General features: G+C 31.1%; 2 protein-coding genes across 3 annotated transcripts; both read right to left on the bottom strand.

Annotated features, from left to right (window-relative positions):
- Positions 1 to 6,829: 6,829 nt before the first annotated feature.
- Positions 6,830 to 8,596, bottom strand: LOC109800543 (putative aspartyl protease At4g16563). Its single transcript, XM_083066880.1, has one exon. The coding sequence runs from the start codon at positions 8,145 to 8,147 to the stop codon at positions 7,152 to 7,154; it is 996 nt and encodes a 331-aa protein (XP_082923006.1). The 5' UTR covers positions 8,148 to 8,596; the 3' UTR covers positions 6,830 to 7,151.
- Positions 8,597 to 16,357: 7,761 nt separating this feature from the next.
- Positions 16,358 to 19,449, bottom strand: HINT4 (histidine triad nucleotide-binding 4). Of its 2 annotated transcripts, none has more exons than XM_029271820.2 (6): positions 19,275 to 19,449; positions 19,146 to 19,192; positions 18,930 to 19,006; positions 18,769 to 18,835; positions 17,069 to 17,146; positions 16,358 to 16,581 (listed from the first exon to the last, which is right to left on the bottom strand). In XM_029271820.2, exons 1-6 carry the CDS (start codon positions 19,341 to 19,343, stop codon positions 16,542 to 16,544), a joined length of 378 nt encoding a protein of 125 aa, XP_029127653.1. In that variant the 5' UTR covers positions 19,344 to 19,449; the 3' UTR covers positions 16,358 to 16,541. The 2 variants fall into 2 exon arrangements, with proteins under 2 accessions (XP_029127653.1, XP_020217184.1); XM_020361595.3 differs by having other exon boundaries at positions 16,358 to 16,976; positions 19,275 to 19,446.
- Between the last annotated feature and the right edge of the window lie 1,024 nt (positions 19,450 to 20,473).

Below are 20,473 nucleotides of genomic sequence, written 5' to 3'. Positions count from 1 at the left end.
GTGGATAACGGGCCTGTTTTTTTTCAAATCCGTATGACTATGTCTAATTTTTTAGCCCGACCCGTAAAGTCCGCGGGCTCGCGAGTTAGTCCGCAGACTTCACTAATTAATATTTTTAAATATTATGATTTTAATATTAAGTTGCGTATTTTATTTTTTAAATTATGATGACATTAAAATTATGTTTAGTTAGTATGTATTTGTCAATTAAATTACTTTTATGACATTTTGATGCTTTTATTATTGAAAGTTTGGTACTATTATTTAAGTATTTGTAATTATTTTTATTTTAATATTTAGTATTTTAAACAATTTTAACTATTGATAAATTTTAGTATGATAAAATTTAGTATATAAATAAAAATATATTTTTTTCTTCTAATTTTATGTATTTTTATTTTTTAAAAATTTATTTTTTTGAACCATTATTTAGGCTCACGGACCGGTCCGTTATCCGCGAATTTTGGTGGGTCAGATACGAACTTAAAAAATAAGTCCATTTATTTTACGGACCGGACTTATCCAACCCGTATAAAACGCAGGTTTTACGAACCGGACCTTAAACGGGCCAAACCGATCCGTATATCCACCCCTACCCACAAGACAGTATCTATTGTTAGAGCAAAACCACTTACCCACAAAAATGAGAGAGAATACCAGAGAGAACGTAAAGTGAGAGAAAAAAAACTTTTTGTTATTCACTGAGTAGTACAAAATATAGAAAGAGTCAATTACTATTTATACAGTATATGCGGTAATTTGAATCACATTTCTTAACACCCCTCTTTGATTCAAAATCTTACAAACAAAATACACCCAAAGATTCTCTCAACTCCCTGAACCTTTCGATCTATAATGACTTAGTCATTATATCCGCCAGTTGCACTTCTGTCCTGCAATGCTTCAATTTAATTCTACCCTTGCTTACTTGATCCCTGAGGAAATGATACTTGGTGTCTATATGCTTGCTTCTGCCATGAGATACCGGATTCTTGGCCAAGTCTATAGTTGATTTACTGTCCACAAGCAATTCAACACCATTATCAACCGACACCTTTAATTCACTAAGCAAGGAAGACAACCACAGTGCTTGACAAGCAGCTAAACAAGCTGCAATGTATTCTGCTTCGCACGTTGACAGTGCCACCACTGTTTGCTTCTTTGAGCTCCAAGATATAGGAGATCCAGACAATAGGAAGACTTGTCCCGTAGTGCTTCTTCTATCAACCAAATCACCACACCAGTCAGAATCAGAATAAGCTACAAGACGCAGACCATCATCTTGCTTTGTTTGATGAGAGAACATAATTCCATATCCTAGAGTTCCTTTTAGATATCTCAAGATTCTCTTAGCAGCTACCAAATGTGGTTGTCTAGGGTCATTCATGAACCTACTTACAAGCCCAACACTAAAAGTAATTTCTGGTCTGCTATGACAAATGAACCTCAGGCTACCAACAATCTGCCTGAACAGGGTTCCATCAACTGAAGCCTCATTCTCACTTCTTGTAAGTTTCCCATTTATCTCTGCTGGAGTTTCTGCAGGATTACACCCCATCATATTGAACCTCTTTAGTACCTTTGAAATATACTTCTTCTGATGCATAAAGATTCCCTTTTCAGTATAAGCAAACTCTAATCCCAAAAAATATGATAGGATTCCCAAGTCTGTCATTTCAAATTCCTTCTTTAAACTTTGCTTGAGTGACTCAATGTCAGCTGAACTGCTACCAGTAATCAGTAAGTCATCCACATATAGGCAAATGATAAGAATTTCAGTGGAACTCACCGTCTTAACATAAACTCCATGCTCAACTGAGCATTTCTGAAAACCAACACTATGGAGGAAAGTGTCAACCCTTTTATTCCACGCCCTAGGTGCCTGTTTTAGACCATATAGAGCCTTCCTTAACTTCAGAACCTTCTGTTCATTCCCTTTACTTATGAAGCCAGGAGGTTGTACAATGAACACGTCTTCATCAAGTGGTCCATTGAGAAAAGCTGACTTAACATCCAGCTGCCATAACTTCCAATTCCTCCAACTAGCCAAAGCAACAATCAGTCTCACAGTTTCCAATCTAGCTATAGGAGCAAACACCTCTGAGTAATCTATTCCTTCCCTCTGCATGAAACCTTTTGCTACCAATCTAGCCTTGTGCTTAGCAATTGAGCCATATGGTTTGAGCTTAATTTTGAAAACCCATTTAACATCAATAGGGGTCTTGTTCTGTGGTAATTCTACCATTTCCCAGGTATGATTCTTCTCAATTCTCCTCAATTCTTCTTCCATAGCTGATCTCCACTCTTTGCTAGTGATAGCTTCATCAAGACTGATAGGTTCCACATCAGCCATGAGTGCCAGGTGCTGAACTAGATCACCATCATCTGAGATAGCATTGTTAGGATAAACTTGATAATCTGAGAGTCTTGAGGGAAAATTTCTGTTCCTTGTCGGTCTGTTTTTCACTGCTCGAGATACATCATTCATTGTCTCCTGAGTAGTTTCCCCTATTGATTTATTTTCTTCCCAGTCAAACTGTAATTTTGAAACTGTTTCAATTTTGGACTGTGACTCACTCCATGAATTAGACTCGTCAAAATAAACGTCTCTGCTGAAGAGAACTTGTTTTGTTTTTGGATTGTACAACTTATAAGAACCTGTAGGGTTGTATCCAACAAAAATCATTGGCTCACTCTTGTCATCCAACTTCTTTCTCCTCTGATCAGGAACGTGCCTGTAACATAAGGATCCAAAAATCCTAAAATGCTTGACTGACGGTTTGCTTCCTGACCAGGCTTCCTCTGGAACCATGGAGTCAAGTCTCTTGGTTGGGCACCTATTCAGAACATACACAGCTATCATGGTTGCTTCACCCCAGAAGCTGTGAGGAAGATTCTTCTCTTTGAGCATGCTTCTGACCATATTCAAAATTGTCCTATTCCTCCTTTCTGCAATGCCATTGTGTTGGGGGGTGTAAGGAGCAGTTACTTCATGAACTATACCATGCTCCTTGCAGAAACCTTCAAGTTCTCCAGATGTGAATTCCCCTCCACCATCTGTTCTCAGAATTTTAATGCACTTTCCAGATTGTTTTTCCACAAGAGCTTTGAAATCTTTAAAGATGTTGAACACATCACTCTTGGCTTTGATTAGGTAGAGCCACACCTTTCTGCTCAAATCATCAACAAAGGAGACAAAATATCTATTTCCTCCTAATGATGGAGTGTCAATAGGCCCACAAACATCTGAGTAAACAACATGCAGTATTTCACTAGCCTTAGAAGCAGTAAAATTGCTGGGTTGTTTGCTGATTAAGCAATTGTCACATACCTTCTTGGGAATTTTGATTGAAGGAAGACCAGTCAACATTTCCTTGGATTTCAAGAGACTCATATCTCTAAAATTTAAGTGGCCCAGCCTGAGGTGCCATAACCATGCATCATCTGACAACGTAGCAACGGAAAGACATTGAGATTCAATAGTGTTTAGGCTTACCTTGAAGGTTCTGTTCTTGGCCCGAGGGGCTTTCACGATCATTCTCTTTGTTGTGTCATAAATTTCCAAAAAACCATTGACCATGTTCATTGAGAAGCCTTTCTCCAAGAGTTGGCCCATACTGATCAAGTTGCTCTTCATTCCAGGAACATAAAGCACATCTGCAATCACTGCTTGTCTTCCATCTTGCCTCGTGACTAACACATTCCCAGTACCCTCTGCCTGAATGACTCTGTTGTCTGCAAACCTCACTGTGCTCTTCTTTTTTGCATCAAAGTTAACAAGCCAGTCACGATATCCCGTCATATGATTTGAACACCCAGAATCTATGTACCAAGTTTCATTGTTATGAGATTCTGGATTAGTGATCATCATCAACATTAAAGGTTGTTCTTCAGAATTTGCTTCATTCTCTTCTTTGGCCATGTGTGCTTGATAATCACTATGTGATTGACTTCCCCGTTGATCTGTGCGACCTGGTGCAGCTTCACATTCTGCAGAAAAATGTCCAATTCGATTATAGTTAAAACATTTAATTCTTTTTCTATCAATAACCTTTTTTTTTCCTCCTCGCCAATTATTGAAACTCCCTTTTCTATTTTAGCTTTCTGGTTGATCTTGATCAATCTTTCCTTGATCTTGGCTTTGATTATTTCTTTCAAAGCCACCTCTGAATCCTCTCCCACGTCCTCGGCCTCTGAAGTTTCCTTTGGAGTTGTAACGTCCCCTTTTTGAGGTTTGAGCTTGCAGTGCTTGATGATCATCAGTCTTCACTGAACCTCTTTCAATGAGTCTCTGCTCATGTGCCTCAAGGGAACCTTGAAGTTCCTCTACCTTCAATTCTTCGAGCTTCTTTGATTCTTCCACTACCTTCCAGATGTGAATTCCCCTCCACCATCTGTTCTCAGAATTTTAATGCACTTTCCAGATTGTTTTTCCACAAGAGCTTTGAAATCTTTAAAGATGTTGAACACATCACTCTTGGCTCTGATACCAGTTTGTTAGAGCAAAACCACTTACCCACAAAAATGAGAGATAATACCATAGAGAACACCATAGAGAACGTAAAGTGAGAGAAAAAAAACTTTTTGTTATTCACTGAGTAGTACAAAATATAGAAAGAGTCTATTACTATTTATACAGTATATGCGGTAATTTGAATCACATTTCTTAACATCTATTACATATTAAATTTTTTATTGATACAAGTCAGTATCAATTAAAATTACCTCCATTAAAATCTTTTATCTTTCAATAAATTTAATGATCTTTACTTAATTATGTAATTCAAAATAATGAAATTTAAATGATTATTTGAACTTTAAAGTGGAGAAATTTTTATTTTAGTTTTCTAATTATATTTTATATATTATTTAATTGCCAAAAGAAAATATTTAAAAAAAAATTAGTTTCATTATTTTTAATTACATATTCTATAACATCCAGAAAAAATCTTAAAATAAAAAATTATCATATCCATAAAAAAACTCAAAAGATAAAATAAGACTAATCAAACAAATTATTCTTTTGCATACTAGCTTATATTTGTATGTTTTTTGGTGGTTAGTTTGTGATAATCATATTTACATGAAAGTAAGACAAGGTTAAGTTAAAAAAATCTAACAATTGCATGTTGAGGGTCATGCTAGATAACGATATAGCTTACCACTTCTATACAATTTTGTAGAGTTATTTGACTAATAACTTAGGTAACCTCTACAATTACTTTTGGATCATTGTATATACTTATATGAACATATTTTATTAATGAACATGATTCATTATTTTTAGTGAGCCTCTCCTCTTAATAATATATTTTTTGATTACAAAATTAGAATCGAGACTTTCCTTTAAATATATATATATATATATATATATATATATATATATATATATATATATATATATGTCAAATTCAGTGTATTCCAACCAACTGCTTATTAACTTTATAGCTAAAAATTCTATGAAAAAATATAATTAAAAATCAGACATCTTCAATTAAAAATTATAAATCGATTAAATTCACAGTACACTCACAATGCCAATTTACTATCATAATATCGAAGTAATGGCTAGTGTTCAATGTCAAGCGGCAAATTGGAGTTAATTTATACTTCACCTCCTCCATTTGTTCAAAGATCAATATATCATCAAATGTATCCGCTTATTAGTTAATCTACAGTATTTTATTAAAGAAAAAATGTGTGTCGAATTAGAAGCCTTAATAAAGGTGGTTGTTTAAGTTTTTTAACTAAAAATTAATCATAATAAAGTTAATTATTAGTACTTCATATTAATGAATTTATGTTTAAAATTAATATAAAAAAAACATATATGTGGATCATGGATGACTTTTGCAGCCCATTTTTTTGTAAGCCTTAAATATGTTCAAATTATCTCCTATTAGGCTAATTTTTGTATTACTACTTATTATTTTTTGTTTTAAATATTTGACTATTTTTTTTTAATTTAATACCAGACGTTAGTCCTCATTTGTTAAGTGACGACGTGGCTGACAGATTGTCACATCATCATCCAATAATATCTTAATATGTAATAATCTAAAAATTGACTTAATTAAAGGTAGTTTAAATATATTTAAATTTTTTTATAAAGATTAATAAGTATAAACAATAAATTTGTAAGTTATAATTACATTGGAAAACGAAGTAAAATGCAATGTTATACTTTCTCATTAAAAAACTACTTTTGATTAAGGACACTTGTTATATTTTTCTATTCGATTATTGTCTCTTTATTTTGTTTTTAAGATTACGTTCTCTATATTTAAATATAAGCAAAAAAAAAAAACCACAAAAATGAGTTAAAATAAAAAATAAATCTGAACTATTTTTTATATGTTTAATTATATTAATTTAAAAATAATTTTCATTTAATTGAAATTCTATTTTCAATAACTTTTTTTTTTATTCTTGGTATCAAATTTTAATAACGGTTAGTAGTGTTTTTTTATAATTAAAATTAGTAAAATTTAATGATAAGAAATAAAATTAAATTCTGTTAACTAACTTTTTTAACTTAAAAAGTACAAATTATTTAATTTTGTTTATATTTTTTTATGAGTAATTCTTTAGGAAAAAAATTGTTTATATTTATGTATCATTTTCAAAATTTAAAACTAATTCAATTAAACTCTCACTATGTATATAATTTTCATTTAATTTATATACTTCCCACTTGTATGTGTTTATCATGGGGTAAAAAACCAAAAGTACAATAAGAAATATTAAAAATATTTTTTAAAATTCAATATATTTGAATTTCCTAAGGAACATATTTTTTAGAATCGACCAATATGTTTGCAATCCTCTATGCAGACCAACCCCCAATAAAATCTGTAATACAACGATGGAACACAATTGACAAAAAAATAAGATCATAAAACAAAATAAGAACTTTAAACCTGTAATCTATAGGGCTTCACCTTTTTTACTTTTTTACTTTTTTAACTTTTTACCTAGTGTCAATTAAATACAGTGTAAAAGAGAGTAAATTCTCCTATCATGCACATGTTCCTGGACTTGGATATAGGGCCCAAACCCAAATCCGCCGTCTTATTTTCCATTTACAATAGACCCGACCCAGTTGAGAAGCAATCCAGTGGTAGGCAGAGCATAGTAGAGCAGAGTATACACTAGCTTTCAATCTTGTGACGGTTGAGGCTATCCCAAAGCGACGCGCATTGCCTTTTAGCAAAGCCCACGCGCTGGTTTTCCAAGTCATAGACGACCTCAAACCCCTGCTGCTGATAGTTCCCAAGTACAGCCCCGGGCCCACCGCTCAAGTCAGCGTCATCACCGCCGTTCATCAGCATCATACACCCCACCTTCCTCTCAACCCCATCTCCACCGTACAAAAACTCGTAAAAATAGTTCCTCCTAGGCAGCACCACACTGGAATAACTCCCATTCCCCACAAAGTGCAACGTCACCTTAGGCACCTCCACCAACCCCTCCAAAAAATAACACTGCCCGAGGCCCGTTTTCTCCTCCACCTCACTCGCGCGCTTCGCAACTCGCCCCACTCGCCGCTCCAACTCACCCGCCACCGACCCATACAAACTCGCCGGCAGCATCGTGAAAGTGGTCCCGCTGTCCACCACCACGCCGCCGTTCCCGCGGCGGTCCACTCGCCGGAGCATCTCCGGCGCCGGAATATTCGTCTCCCCGACGGAAATCCCGGCGAGTCCGACGCAGTAGAAGTAAGGATGCTTAGGGTTGGGAATCATGGGCGTGTAAACGAATTCCCCGCGGTGGTTAAAATCATCGTAGTGGCCAAGAATGAGTGGACTCGGCGTGGGAACTCGTTGGAAGGAGTGGGAAATTAAGCAATAAGAAAAGGTGTTACCGAGGTTGGGAGAAAGCGTTGAAAGCTGCGCGGGGAGGGATAATAAGCCTCGACCGAAACCCGCCACGCCGGTGGGTTCGGCGAGTGCGGTGTGGGCGCAGGCAAAGGTGAAGTTTTTGAGGGAGAGAGAGGAGATGGAGAGGGTGTGGCGGTGGAGCTGCGCCACGAAGCTTCGGTCGGCGTAGGCGTAGTAGAAAGGTGGACACGTGGCGGAGGAGCAGTCGGAGGTTTCGATTCTGTCCAAGGGACAACGTGCGATGGCGCAGAGGTCGTGGGGGTGCATGGAGGAGTGTGCTGCGGCGCATGCAGGGGATTGGCAGGAGACGATGTGGGAGTGTGTGATGTTGAGGGGTTTGGCGGCTATGAATTTTCCTTTTGTGGGACTGGGAGTGTGCTGCCATGCAGAGCATGAAACAGAGGAGGAACAGGGGAGGAGGAGCCATTCCTTTTACTGCTTTTTAATTTGTTGGAGAACGAGAGTTTATAAGTTGGTGGTGACGCTGTTATTTTTCTTTGATTCAAGTAATTATTAGAGAAGGGCATATTATAATCATTTATCTACTTTGCTATTGGAATAATAATTGTGGTTTGGCAGGTTAACCAAAGTATGAGAATCAGCAACTTGTTTGTCATCACTCGCCTTTCTCTGTTCATCGGCTGCTGACGCCTCCGCAACCTCATCAATGGGATTCAATTGGACCCTTTCCTAGGAAGAGTGATTTTGGCTAATTAGGTGTTATCAACCATTCTTGCTTATCATATATAGCTCCAATGGTTTCCTCAAGGTATTTATGATTCTTTAGATAGATGTGTTCCCTCGTTTGTTTGAAGAGATTAGGCAAACAATGTGAAGGATAATTAATAGTGTTAAAAACACATACATATTTTATTTTGTTTTTCAAATAAATATAATAATATAAAAATAAGTATCTTTTAAAAATTACATTTTTATCATAAATACATTGAAAGCAATTTGAATATTTGTTGTTTTTTGTTGCTAGCTAATTTTATCATTAGAAACAATTTTGACCAAATATAATATTTGAGTCGAATATTCTTTATCAACTATTCCAACATAAAATTCAACAAATATTTCAAATAATTTATATTATCTATACTCTTTTTTTGGTAAAGATATTATCTATACTCTAATTGCTAGCAAAGAATATAATAATATTTTACTTAAAATTATTTAATTTGATTAAATCAACAACTATTAAAATAATTTCTTTAATAAAGATTAGAATTTAGAACACTTATTTGTTTGTGACCCCGTAACTTCAATATTAAGCTAGCAATAAATTAATCAAAATAATATATTAATCAAGGTAGGCATGTAACAATATTTTTTAATGTTCAAATAGTATAAAATAATATTTTATTTTCAATAACTTAGAAAAATATAATATTTTTCTTTATTGTTACAACTCTTGGTTAACTCTAAAGTATTGTCAAATTTTATTAAGTTAACCTATCATGAATGACTTAAAAAACTTATTTCTTCTTTCAATCAATTTTCCTAGCTAAGATATTATTTTATTCACAGAGCTCAAACTCATTATCAAGAGTTGATGAATTTTTTCTTGATTTATTATTAATTCTAGAAGCATTTGAACATATCTAATATTCATTCAACTAATACCCTAAGACATTAGGTGTCTAAAATTAAAATATAATAAATTACTTGTTAATTATTATGATAATCTCAGGTTAAAGAAAAATATTTAATTCTTTCTTGAGAAAATTCTATTAATGAATTAAAATAATATAAATTATTAAAATTTTTCAATTGAATCAGTTCAAATAATCATATGTACATATGCATCATCAATATGTAATTAATAAATGAGATCTATTAATCTTTATCCAATAAAAATATTTAAATATATTAATTTATTTAAATTTATTAATGTCTCATATACAACAATCATATAATAAAGAATAATTTAGATTAAAATAATAAAAAAAATTATTTCTCATTATCAAATTATCTATTTAACAAATAAGTAAATACGATAATAAATAATAACACATTATTAAATTGAATATTTAATTATTGTCGAAGACGATGGTTTACACATGGTAGGGTGGCATAAAAGGTCAAAATGTAGGCGATGGGGGGGCCTGGGTTTGCGTGTCGTGCACAATCAAACACAACATTGGTTGGAAAGTTGATATGGGTTTGGAGGTTTAATGTTTTTGGCTTATATTGGGGCAGGAACATGTATGCTTGGTTAAATGATGATCCTAAGGTGAGTTGGGGATGGCTTTGGAAGCTCCTTCTTCCAACAAAACTCTAGTTTTTCCTTTGACAATTTATCCATGTTCGACCCATTCTCCTGAGCCATGAGGTTAAGTGCATATATGGAACCAATTTGGCTTCTCCCTCGGGAGAGTTTCCCTGGATGCATGATTTGGCCAGAGTTTGCTAGCTGAAGAATATTCTAGTTGATCAACAAGGCTGAGTGAATCTTGGTGGCCTTTGCATGGATTCAGATTATTTGTTAGTATTAGGAACCTTATTTGTTATTCAGATTCTCTTGCGGCTATTAACATGGTGAAGGATGGTGTTAAAGCTCATCATATGTTCATGCTAATGAAATTGCACAGATCAGAGCCATCATGAATAAGAACGCTGAGTAATTTGTAGCATTCACCATTATCTTCGTGAGGGTAACCATTGTGTCAATATTCTCGGGGAGGGAATCAATTTGTGCTTCTGGATTCAGCGTCTGCTTGCTTATCTATTGTCATGCATGCGGACGTGTCTGGTGTCCCTTTTAGAAGGGATTCATTTATGTTCTTTTACTTTTTTTTGTTTTCATTTTGTTTTTCTTATCTCTTATAACAACAAAAAAATCAATTAAATTGAACGTATATAGTTTATTGCATTACTTTTTAATAATTATACTATTAGTGTCGAATAATACTTTACTTTGCCAATGAATAATCTTTCACATCAACTAAATTATACACATATATAACTAATTGTATTACTTTTTCAAACTATATTATCAATATAAAATATTTATCAATTTTGTGGATGTATAATCTTTACTATAGAAAAATCCTTAATTTTATTTGATATCATCTTTAATAATTTCAAATTGCAGCTTCTGATAAAGATATTACAAGAAAACACTGAAATAGTTGTAAAAAATAAGTGTCGATTAATAACTGACGCTGTCGAAAAAGATAACATTATTTTAAGATATAACGTCAACTTTTTAAATACTAAATTTAAATTGAGTTTAGTGTTGAAAAAATTGATGTTATTATTTAAATATAGTGTCAACTTTGCTAACACTAATTTAATCAATGTTTTTATCTTCAATATTATCCATTAATGGAGATCATAATTTTGAATATATTATTCATATTTAAGTGCATAAAAGAGAATATATCAATGCATGGAGTAGTATAACTTTAGATATGTAAATTCATCAATTTCTTTTCAAAAGATAGATAAATTGTATCGGGTTTACCTTTTATTATTATTATTATTATTATTATTATTATTATTATTATTATTATTAGTATTAGTATTTTATTAAATCTTATAGTATTATAAATCCATATATTCTTATAAAATCTTATAATATAAATTCATCAAAATCTATTAAAATATAAATTATAAAATCCTAATTAAAATTCAAGTTTTAAAGATCTTTTAAAAAAACATCTTTAAAGCCATGAGATTTTTATAAAATCTTTTAAATTCATTAAAATTTACAATATATTTTTTACATGAAATTTCAATCCTGTTTAGAGCTGCGTCGTATCATCTAATTTTCACGTCCAAAATTCACATGGAGAAGTTACATATATTACTTTCTGATTTTTTACGTTTTGGATCCACTTTTCTTTTTTGGTTCTGTCGCGTAACCATACACACTCTTAAAGTAGCTGTCAAAGTGAATCTGGATTAATAATTTGAATGTAATATTTTAAGCAAACACTAGTTAGTCAAAGTTTCTTCTAGACGACTACTTTTTCTTTGAATAGAGTAGTACCTCTGTTCTCCAATTTTGTTGGGTTATATCAATATTGAGAAAATAGTCCGGATACAATGTAAAAGAAAAAAAAATAACTTTATTATTTAATAAGAATGGTTTTTATAGAAAATTTATTATTTTTATATTAATTAATTTGAAAGTTATATCAATAATATTTTAATTGATTAACAATATATATATATATATATATATATATATATATATATATATACTGCTTACTGTATATAAAAATTAAACTCTAATAAAATAAACAAATAATTTTGAAAACCGAATTTTACAATAGGTCCTTCATAAATTTGGAAGTAGTTATACAATATTTTCTTTTATAATTATCTCATCTCTATTATTAATTCTAGAGTTTTGCTTGGTTGACATATTTTTTATTTAATAAAAAATTATTAAATGGCATTTAATAATTTTATATACTATTTATTTTTCTATTCATCTTTCTTGTTTTATTTTTCATTTTAAATATTCTTTTAATTTTTAAAGTTTCATTAACTTTACCTTTTAATTTTCATAATTAAAAATATTCTGTTGTAATTCTTACACAAATTGTTTTTTATTTCTCGTAATATTTGTAGTTTTATAAACTTTCTGTTTTAATCTGTAAGATAATAAATACAACACTATAAAGAGAAAAAAAAAATCCATAAATAACTATGATTTTTAATTCTAGGAACTAAAATTAAGATTTATGAATCTTTAGTAACAAAATGAATATTTAAACCTATTTTTTTTAGTTATCTTGTGTTCGCAACTTTTCTTTACTTATGTTCTTCACCTTTCTAACCAATATATAGATACTCCTTTCGGACTCATTATAAATAAATTTAATTAATTTATATCTTAATTAAGAAAATTAGTTAATTTTGTCTAATTTTTTAAATATCAATAAAATCTATATTTTTTTTCCTACAATACCCTTCATAATCTGATTTATTTATTTATTTATTTGAAGTTAAGATTACAATATGTTTTTAATTCTTAAATTTTAAAACAACATTGTATAGGTATTCAAAGTATAACAAAAATATGTACTTTTAATCCCACTATAAATATCAAAATTTAATTATAATGCAAAAATAAATAAAACCTAATATAAAAAATCACATTTATAAGAACTTAAAATATACTCAGAATGAAACTCTATAACTATAAATTATCATCTTATATAATGATAATTTTAAAAATATATCTAAATTAATTAACAGTGTAAAATATTTTCCACTAATAATGTATAACTCTTGAGTTTATTAAAAAAATATTTGAATGTATAAATACTAATAGGCTGAAAGCATGATTTAACTGGCTTAAACGATTACTCCTCACGATGAGGAAAATGGAAAGAAAACATTTAATAAAAAAATATGAATACAAATCATGGCAACAATTTAATCATAGAACTAAGAAGCATCAGTTATACATACTCTTCAAGGCAACTGTGTGGCAAAATAATGGCTGTTAAAATTGCAACCTTTGTGTCCTACCTACTGATGTCACTTTCACAGTATTAGTGGATGATAGCTATTTGGGTCGGTCTCACCAATTATTTGTCTCTAAACATGCAAAATATTATAGTTTCGCTTTGCTGAAATTCTTTATGCCTTGGTTCCACCCAAGTTTAGGTGAACATAAATATATAAATTGCATTTTTTGTGGTTGAATTTGGTAGACACACTAAGGGAAAGCACTTATTTTCTTTATTCCTTTGTGATTATTAATATGGTCAACAAAGTAACATAAGATTGGCTGCTTCGGCAAAACAAAGTCATGTACCTAATGGATGGTAGACTAATCCTAAGAAGTAACATTAATAGGAATTATAAATTATAATGCTTCAATGGTAGCAGGCGACGACCAAAAAGGAAACACAACGAAATTCTGCATTGTTGGTGAATATATAGACAATTCAGAAGCCATTAAAAGTTCATTATCATGTAGGCCAATCCTGGAAAATCCAACTCATCTAATCATTAATTTGAATTTTTTAAAGTAATGCTAACATTAAATATATATGCCAAATCCTTTTGCCTTGCTGGTTTCATTTCATTGTTGGCAGATAACATATAATATGCTCGAATGAAAAATGTTTCAGCTACAAACTTTCAGGCTTTGGATTATCTTTATTCTTGATTCTTCTCAACCACAGAATTTAATATAACTTGTGCACTTTTCCTAAATTTTTATTTTACAGCTGTTGGCATAGCCTTTTATTTTGGAATTCATGGTCGATAAATTGATTATTTATGTCTTCTTGTGAATCAAAAAGCTACCATACTCGTTCTACTTTTTGAAGTTGGGGGGCAACTTATGAGTTTTTGGTGCATAAATTTGTCTCGGTAGTCATTACCATTGCAAAATATCTCCTTCAATGTTCTGGCAAAGCATTGAATTGGAGACCTGAATTCAACTCTGCCAACATTATCATAAAGGCCTTTCACTAAAAAGTCCCAAATTCTTTTATTATATCATTTGGAATACGTTTCCTAGTTTTGACTCAACAATATAAGATTTTACACATGTTGGTTCAACATTTCTGCATAGCCAATTAATCTGCCGAATTTCTTGGTTTAAGAACAAAAACTTCTAATGGTTATGATCTGTGCAGTTAAAAACTTAACTGTAGGAGATCTGAATCTGGAGCAGATTGTTGTTTTCATTTGTTATTTCTGAGAAGATGGTTATAATGGTTACGGCTACTTATTCAGTTGATGGGTGCTTAAATTTAAGTTTGATAAACGTCCTCTTTGTAAGGAGGCCTTTTGGTTCAATGATTATAAGGGATGTTATGAGATACATGGTCGACTTACTATTAAATTTTATTTTTATCTATGTTAAAATAATGTATAATCAAATGCAGATTCAAACTTTAATACTCAACCTTAAGACAGTGTAAATTACATCTATGAAAAAAAAAATTGTGTTATATTTTATTTTTTATCGGATGTCCCGAAGAGACATTTAATTTTAGTTTTTAAACAAAAGAATCTACATGTTTAGTAATGCATAATTGTCAATCCTCAAAAGCAACAATTGCCCTGTTGGTCAAGAATAAATGGATTGATTTTTTGTTATTTGTATATGTTTATACATTGACAACAATAAAGTTTAATTTTTTTATCCAACAAAGTTTAAATTTTTTATTTGGTGCAAATTATCCAAAATTTTCAACACTAAGCAGTCCTAATGGATTAAATGCTTTGATTTAGCAATACCGCAATACCATCTAGTTGCAATTGATCAAAATATCAGAGGTGAGCCAATAAGATATGATCATGTGTTGTCTTGTTAAAAGAGCTCATTCGATCCGATACAGAAAGTCTGAGATATTGTATAGTGCTTCACCAAATTGAAATTATTAATAATCATTTAAATAGGTAAAAAAAATATAATTATAATACTTAAATGATCACTAGAATTAGTCTAATGGTTAGATGAAAAAGGATTGAAGTAGTTAAAAATATGAGGACCTAAATTATATCTTCATTGTGACCATCTTTATAATATTTTAAATTTTAAGAACTAAAATCATATTATTATTATACATGACGAATAAATAAACGCATTTAAGTCTAAATAATAAAATGAAAAACTAACAAAATTTTGCCAAATTTAAACCCCCAATAAAATCCAAAAATTTTGTCATAATGCAAAAGTTGAATTTAAAAAATTTTATCTTTAAAAACTGCGACAAAATAATGATGCAAAAGTGCACACTAAGCGCATGAAAGCTGACAAATTAATACCGATAAGTGCCCAAAAAGATTATCCGTACACCACCATCTAAGTTAACATCTAAGTAATATGATACTGTATTATTAAAAAGAGAAGAAAAACAACTCAAAATGATAGGTATTCCCAAAATATTTGAAAAAAGCTACATAAACTACAAACTGTGACAACTAAAACAAGCTACACAAACTACGTGTTCTCATTAAATTATTATAAAATATTAAAGATATAATAAATAAATAAAAAGTACTTTATTTTGGATAAGACTTCATGATTAGTATATAACAAATGGCATTAAATTTTAAAGAACACTTAACAAATTGACATGTCAACTACTACATTTATGCAGATTTATACTAGACTGTCTCAACACAATGCATCTGTCCAAAAAGCTTTCCTACCAGCCGCAAATACACCAAGTAAAATTATTAAAACATAATCATTTTCTCTTTATTTTATTCTTTGTTTAACAAAATTTGGGAAAAGAAGATGACGCTCCCGTTTAAGGCAAGAAAGCCTTCAAGTTCAAGAAACACTTATATAGGATTTTATATTTACCTCATCCTAAAGATGTGAGACCCTATCATGCTCCACTGGAGAGTTAGCTTAATAAATTTATTTTCTCAAATGTTGAAGTACCACGTATAATATTGCTACCTATACCCAAGTCTTCACTATAGTTATTTTAAGGTCATAGAAAAAGAATTAAGAATTGCTGATAAGTAAAGGACTATATAGAGAGTTAAAGAATTTTGTCTGTGCTAGTGTTATAATAATATGGTAATCACCAGACTCACCACTACAGTATCCTGTTGTTACAACACAGCAAATTATACTAAATATCCGTCAGTAGAGCTACTGAATTGTGATACATGTATAGCAAATACCATTATTATTGTTCTCCATTTGAAGGTCGAGACATCACATCAGGCATCATGATCAACAGATCCAAAAGGATAACTGTACCTACAAGTTTTGCTTGTCAGAAGACTGAACTGAGGTAAGTTTGAATGAGATCCAATCTATATAGCATCTTTCTGGAAAGATGAAACGCCAAATATAAGTACAAACAATAACTTCAAGTTAACTAGACTCTGATTGTTTTAACTGCAAACCATGTTTCTTGGGCAGAAGAAATGTTGTGGGAGAACATCTGTTGGTGGTGTCTAGTTATGTGCGCGTCAGTTAACCTAGACCATTGATCTTTAATTGGAAAGCATTATCAGGTTGGGGTAACTGGAAATCAAACAGACGCTTATACTTTTGATTGACCCGTGGGCAATGGCTTTATCTTTTCCAGAAACTTCTCCGCTTCAATGAAGCCAAGGGGTCCAAAAGACAAGTATTTTATGGATCTCCATCTGCTTAAAGCTCGTGAAGTAGCAAGTTTAAGTATCCATGCGGCATAGATGACAAGCCAAGCATACAGTAGCCACAGAAGATAAGAAGGTACCTGGGTGAATATGGTAGCGCCAAACAATGGAGGTGTAAGTGGTTAACAGAGTTCAGCGGAGGCTGATGAAAGCCAAATCTGTCCAAAAAAAACGTGATAGAAAGAATCCAATTGTCATGTATTGTTCAAGTACAACAATCAACTTCAGATCAAATCAACCTCCTGCTTTAAACCAGTGCCATAGATCTCTGTAATATTTTCTTGTTCTTGTTTTTCACGTCTTAATAAATATCCAATTCTTGTTCAAGAAGCTTGCAGTTTATTTATTGTTAGTAATCTAGGTCTGATTAACATGTGCAAAGCTCAAAATCTGATTAAAAAATCCACAATACGATTGATCCAAGTCAAATTACAAAATATGGGTATTCTACATAACCCTTTATTTTTCGTCTCAAAATATCTCCATAGTTACATAGAATGTTAAACAGAACATGTAACACAAGACAGAAAATCGAACAAATATCAAGACATTACCCCTCAAATGTTAACGCACCAACAAAAATTCATCTCCAGCTTACCATGTTTCATGCACAAAGACAACCACGGTCAATGTTGTATCGCAAAATACAGGAGTGCATCTACATAAATGATAGGTGGTGCCAGTAATTTAGATAAATAGAGAACATTTCTGCTTGATAAAAAAGCATGATTAAATTACTCTTTTGGTCCTACATTTTCATAAACTTTACTCTCTTTGTTCTCTATTATAAGCAGGAAAAAAAAACATTTCTTGTTCTCAAATATAAACAAATTTAACTACTTTTACATTATTTAATGATATTTTCTCTAAAGTATTTCTTCTTTAATGAATGACCTCTCGGTTGCATAATTTCTTTTGACATTTATAATAAAGACAATTTAAGAAAAATCTTATGGAAATAGTAAAATTTAATGCAAATAACCAACTTTCTTAATATGTGTAAAATCAGTTTTTTTTTGCTTATAATAGATAACAAAGAGTGTACTTCTTATCCCTTATAATTAAGAACTTTCCATTTCAGTTCTTAAATATACCAACTTTGTTTTCTTTTAGTATCTATTATCTATTGCTATAGAGATTAAAAGGTAAAATTTATTAAATTAGAAGGATTAAAAAGAAACAAAGACAGTATATATAGAAACTAAAATATAATGTTTTTAATTATAGGAGCTAAAAGGTAAAATTTATAAACCTATAGGGATCAAAGGGTAATTGAACCAAAAAAAACAATTGAATACAGCTAGTGTCAAGAAAAAATAAATATTAATAATATAGGAGCAGTTTAGATTTTGCGAGTGTTAGTCAGAACACACGTCAAGTTATAGGCTTAGGGTTTTTTTGAATAAACTTTTCTAGAAGTACTTCTAGGAGAACAAAATAGGAAAAAAATGAATAAATTTCTGCATAAGTTAAAATTGACTTATGCATAAGCTAATTTGTAGAAGTTTTCTTCTATTATTAGCTTCTCCAAAATCTTATTTTTAACTCATGTATAAGTTAGTTTTAGCTACTTACTTTGCTTTTTTCTTCCTATTTTTCTCTCTTAGAAGTGTTTCTAAAGAAAGTGATCCAAACAAGTCCTTGTAGGTGTGAAACCCATACTTCAAGTAACAATTAGTGGTAGGAATTACAATTTAAATCAGCATCATGGATCAATCTAATATCACAAACTGGACAAGCAGAAAATAATAAGCACAGTTGTAAACAACCCAATAAATACCTGTACTGCTGGGACTGAGGTGCATCTCTATGTAATAACGTTTTCCCCACCTCTAACATGTGACTCACTGTATAAAATAACCAGTCATGAAAATTGGAACATGCACATTTGAACACATTAGTTTTAAAATCTGAAGTGACCAAAGCTATCAGTTTCTTTACCCAAAGAATAGTCATCAGTTTTTCTCTGGAGATCTTTAACAGTCGGAATGTGCGCCACAGGAACTACCAAGTAATGCCTAAAAGTTGCCAGGTTCAAATTGGTCACCAAAATAAAAATGTCAATAAAATAAAATAAAAACTGAAAAAATTAGTCGCCCGTGAAATTGGCAAATGAAAATTGCAATGCATGAGAATGAAATGAAGAATTGTGAGTACCTGAATGCAGATGGATTAATGTCCTGAAAAGCCACGACCTTATCGTCCTGCAATTTGAGAATATTGGGAAAGTGAATCAGAAAAGAAACAGAAAGTGAAAGATGAAGGGAGAGAGAGAGAGAGACGAACGGAATGAAGAAGAGAGGTGGATTTGGTGGCAATCGCACAGAAAACACAGGACGCAGTAGCTCCCGCCATTATTTTGCCCTAACGGAGGAGCCAATCACATCGCATTCGATGGAATGGAACATCCCAATTCTAATGCCTTCGGATTTTCCTCCTTTCGCCACGCGCCGCAGGTCATAACATAACCCAACATTATTCATTTATCAAATAATTTTAAAGTATTTTTTAATTAAATGATTATATAAAAAGTATTCTAATGAACTCTATAAAATTATCAACATTAATGAGAAATCATCACCTGTGGCTGTAATTAAATTAAACCCTCGTAAAACGAGAGAGAGAGAGAGAGAAAAAACGACGATCAGAAAAACCATCCTAAACCACTAAACAATTTTAAAAAAAAAAATGAAAATTGATTAAATCAAAAACAAAATAACTAAGATTATATATAATATATAAGAAAAACTAAACATTTTAATAAATTAAGAAGTGATTTTAGTTCTGAAAATCGTAAGCGTTAACATGTTAATTCTTAGAATTAAAAAAATATTAAATAAGTTCGTAAATTTAATTATTATTTTTTCAATTCTTAAATACATATTAATCAACACTATTACTTTAGATATATAAATTTATATAAATTTATACATTTTAGATTAATATAACTATTAAGTTATATTTTTATGGATTTATTTAATATTTTCTTAATTTCAATAATTAATATGATATCGTTTTCTAAGTTTAACGACCTGCTCTATTTTTATAGTTTGATTCAATTTGTGTTTTTTTATTGTAAGATTTGAACCAAATCAAATTGAACCGTGCATTATTCTTAAATTGATTTTAATTAGTGGATATTTAACATTAGATAGTATCATTTCTTACTTTTAACAGCGATAACTGAGGTGCAAAATTTACTTTTAAATGTTATAGAAAAGGTAATATGCAAGTTACTTCCGTTACAAAAGATCATGGTAATGTTTTTAAAGAATAATGCAAAATAGTAGAAAAAAGAAGAATATTGTTTTGCAGTTAAATATCTTAAACACAAATTTAAATAAAAAAGTGAAAAATTATTTGTTCGTGTAAAATAATATAACATAATAATTATGTAAGGTTAGTTGTTAAATTTTTACATGACATTAATAATTTTTTTTAAAAATTAAATCATAAATGATTAGTTTAATTTAGCTCGGATGTGA

Source organism: Cajanus cajan, chromosome 11, assembly GCF_000230855.2.
Source record: "Cajanus cajan strain Asha chromosome 11, NIPB_CcT2T_4, whole genome shotgun sequence".
NCBI lineage: Eukaryota > Viridiplantae > Streptophyta > Magnoliopsida > Fabales > Fabaceae > Cajanus > Cajanus cajan.
Note: the sequence above shows the minus strand (reverse complement) of the source record. Positions and strands in the feature narration are given on the sequence as shown.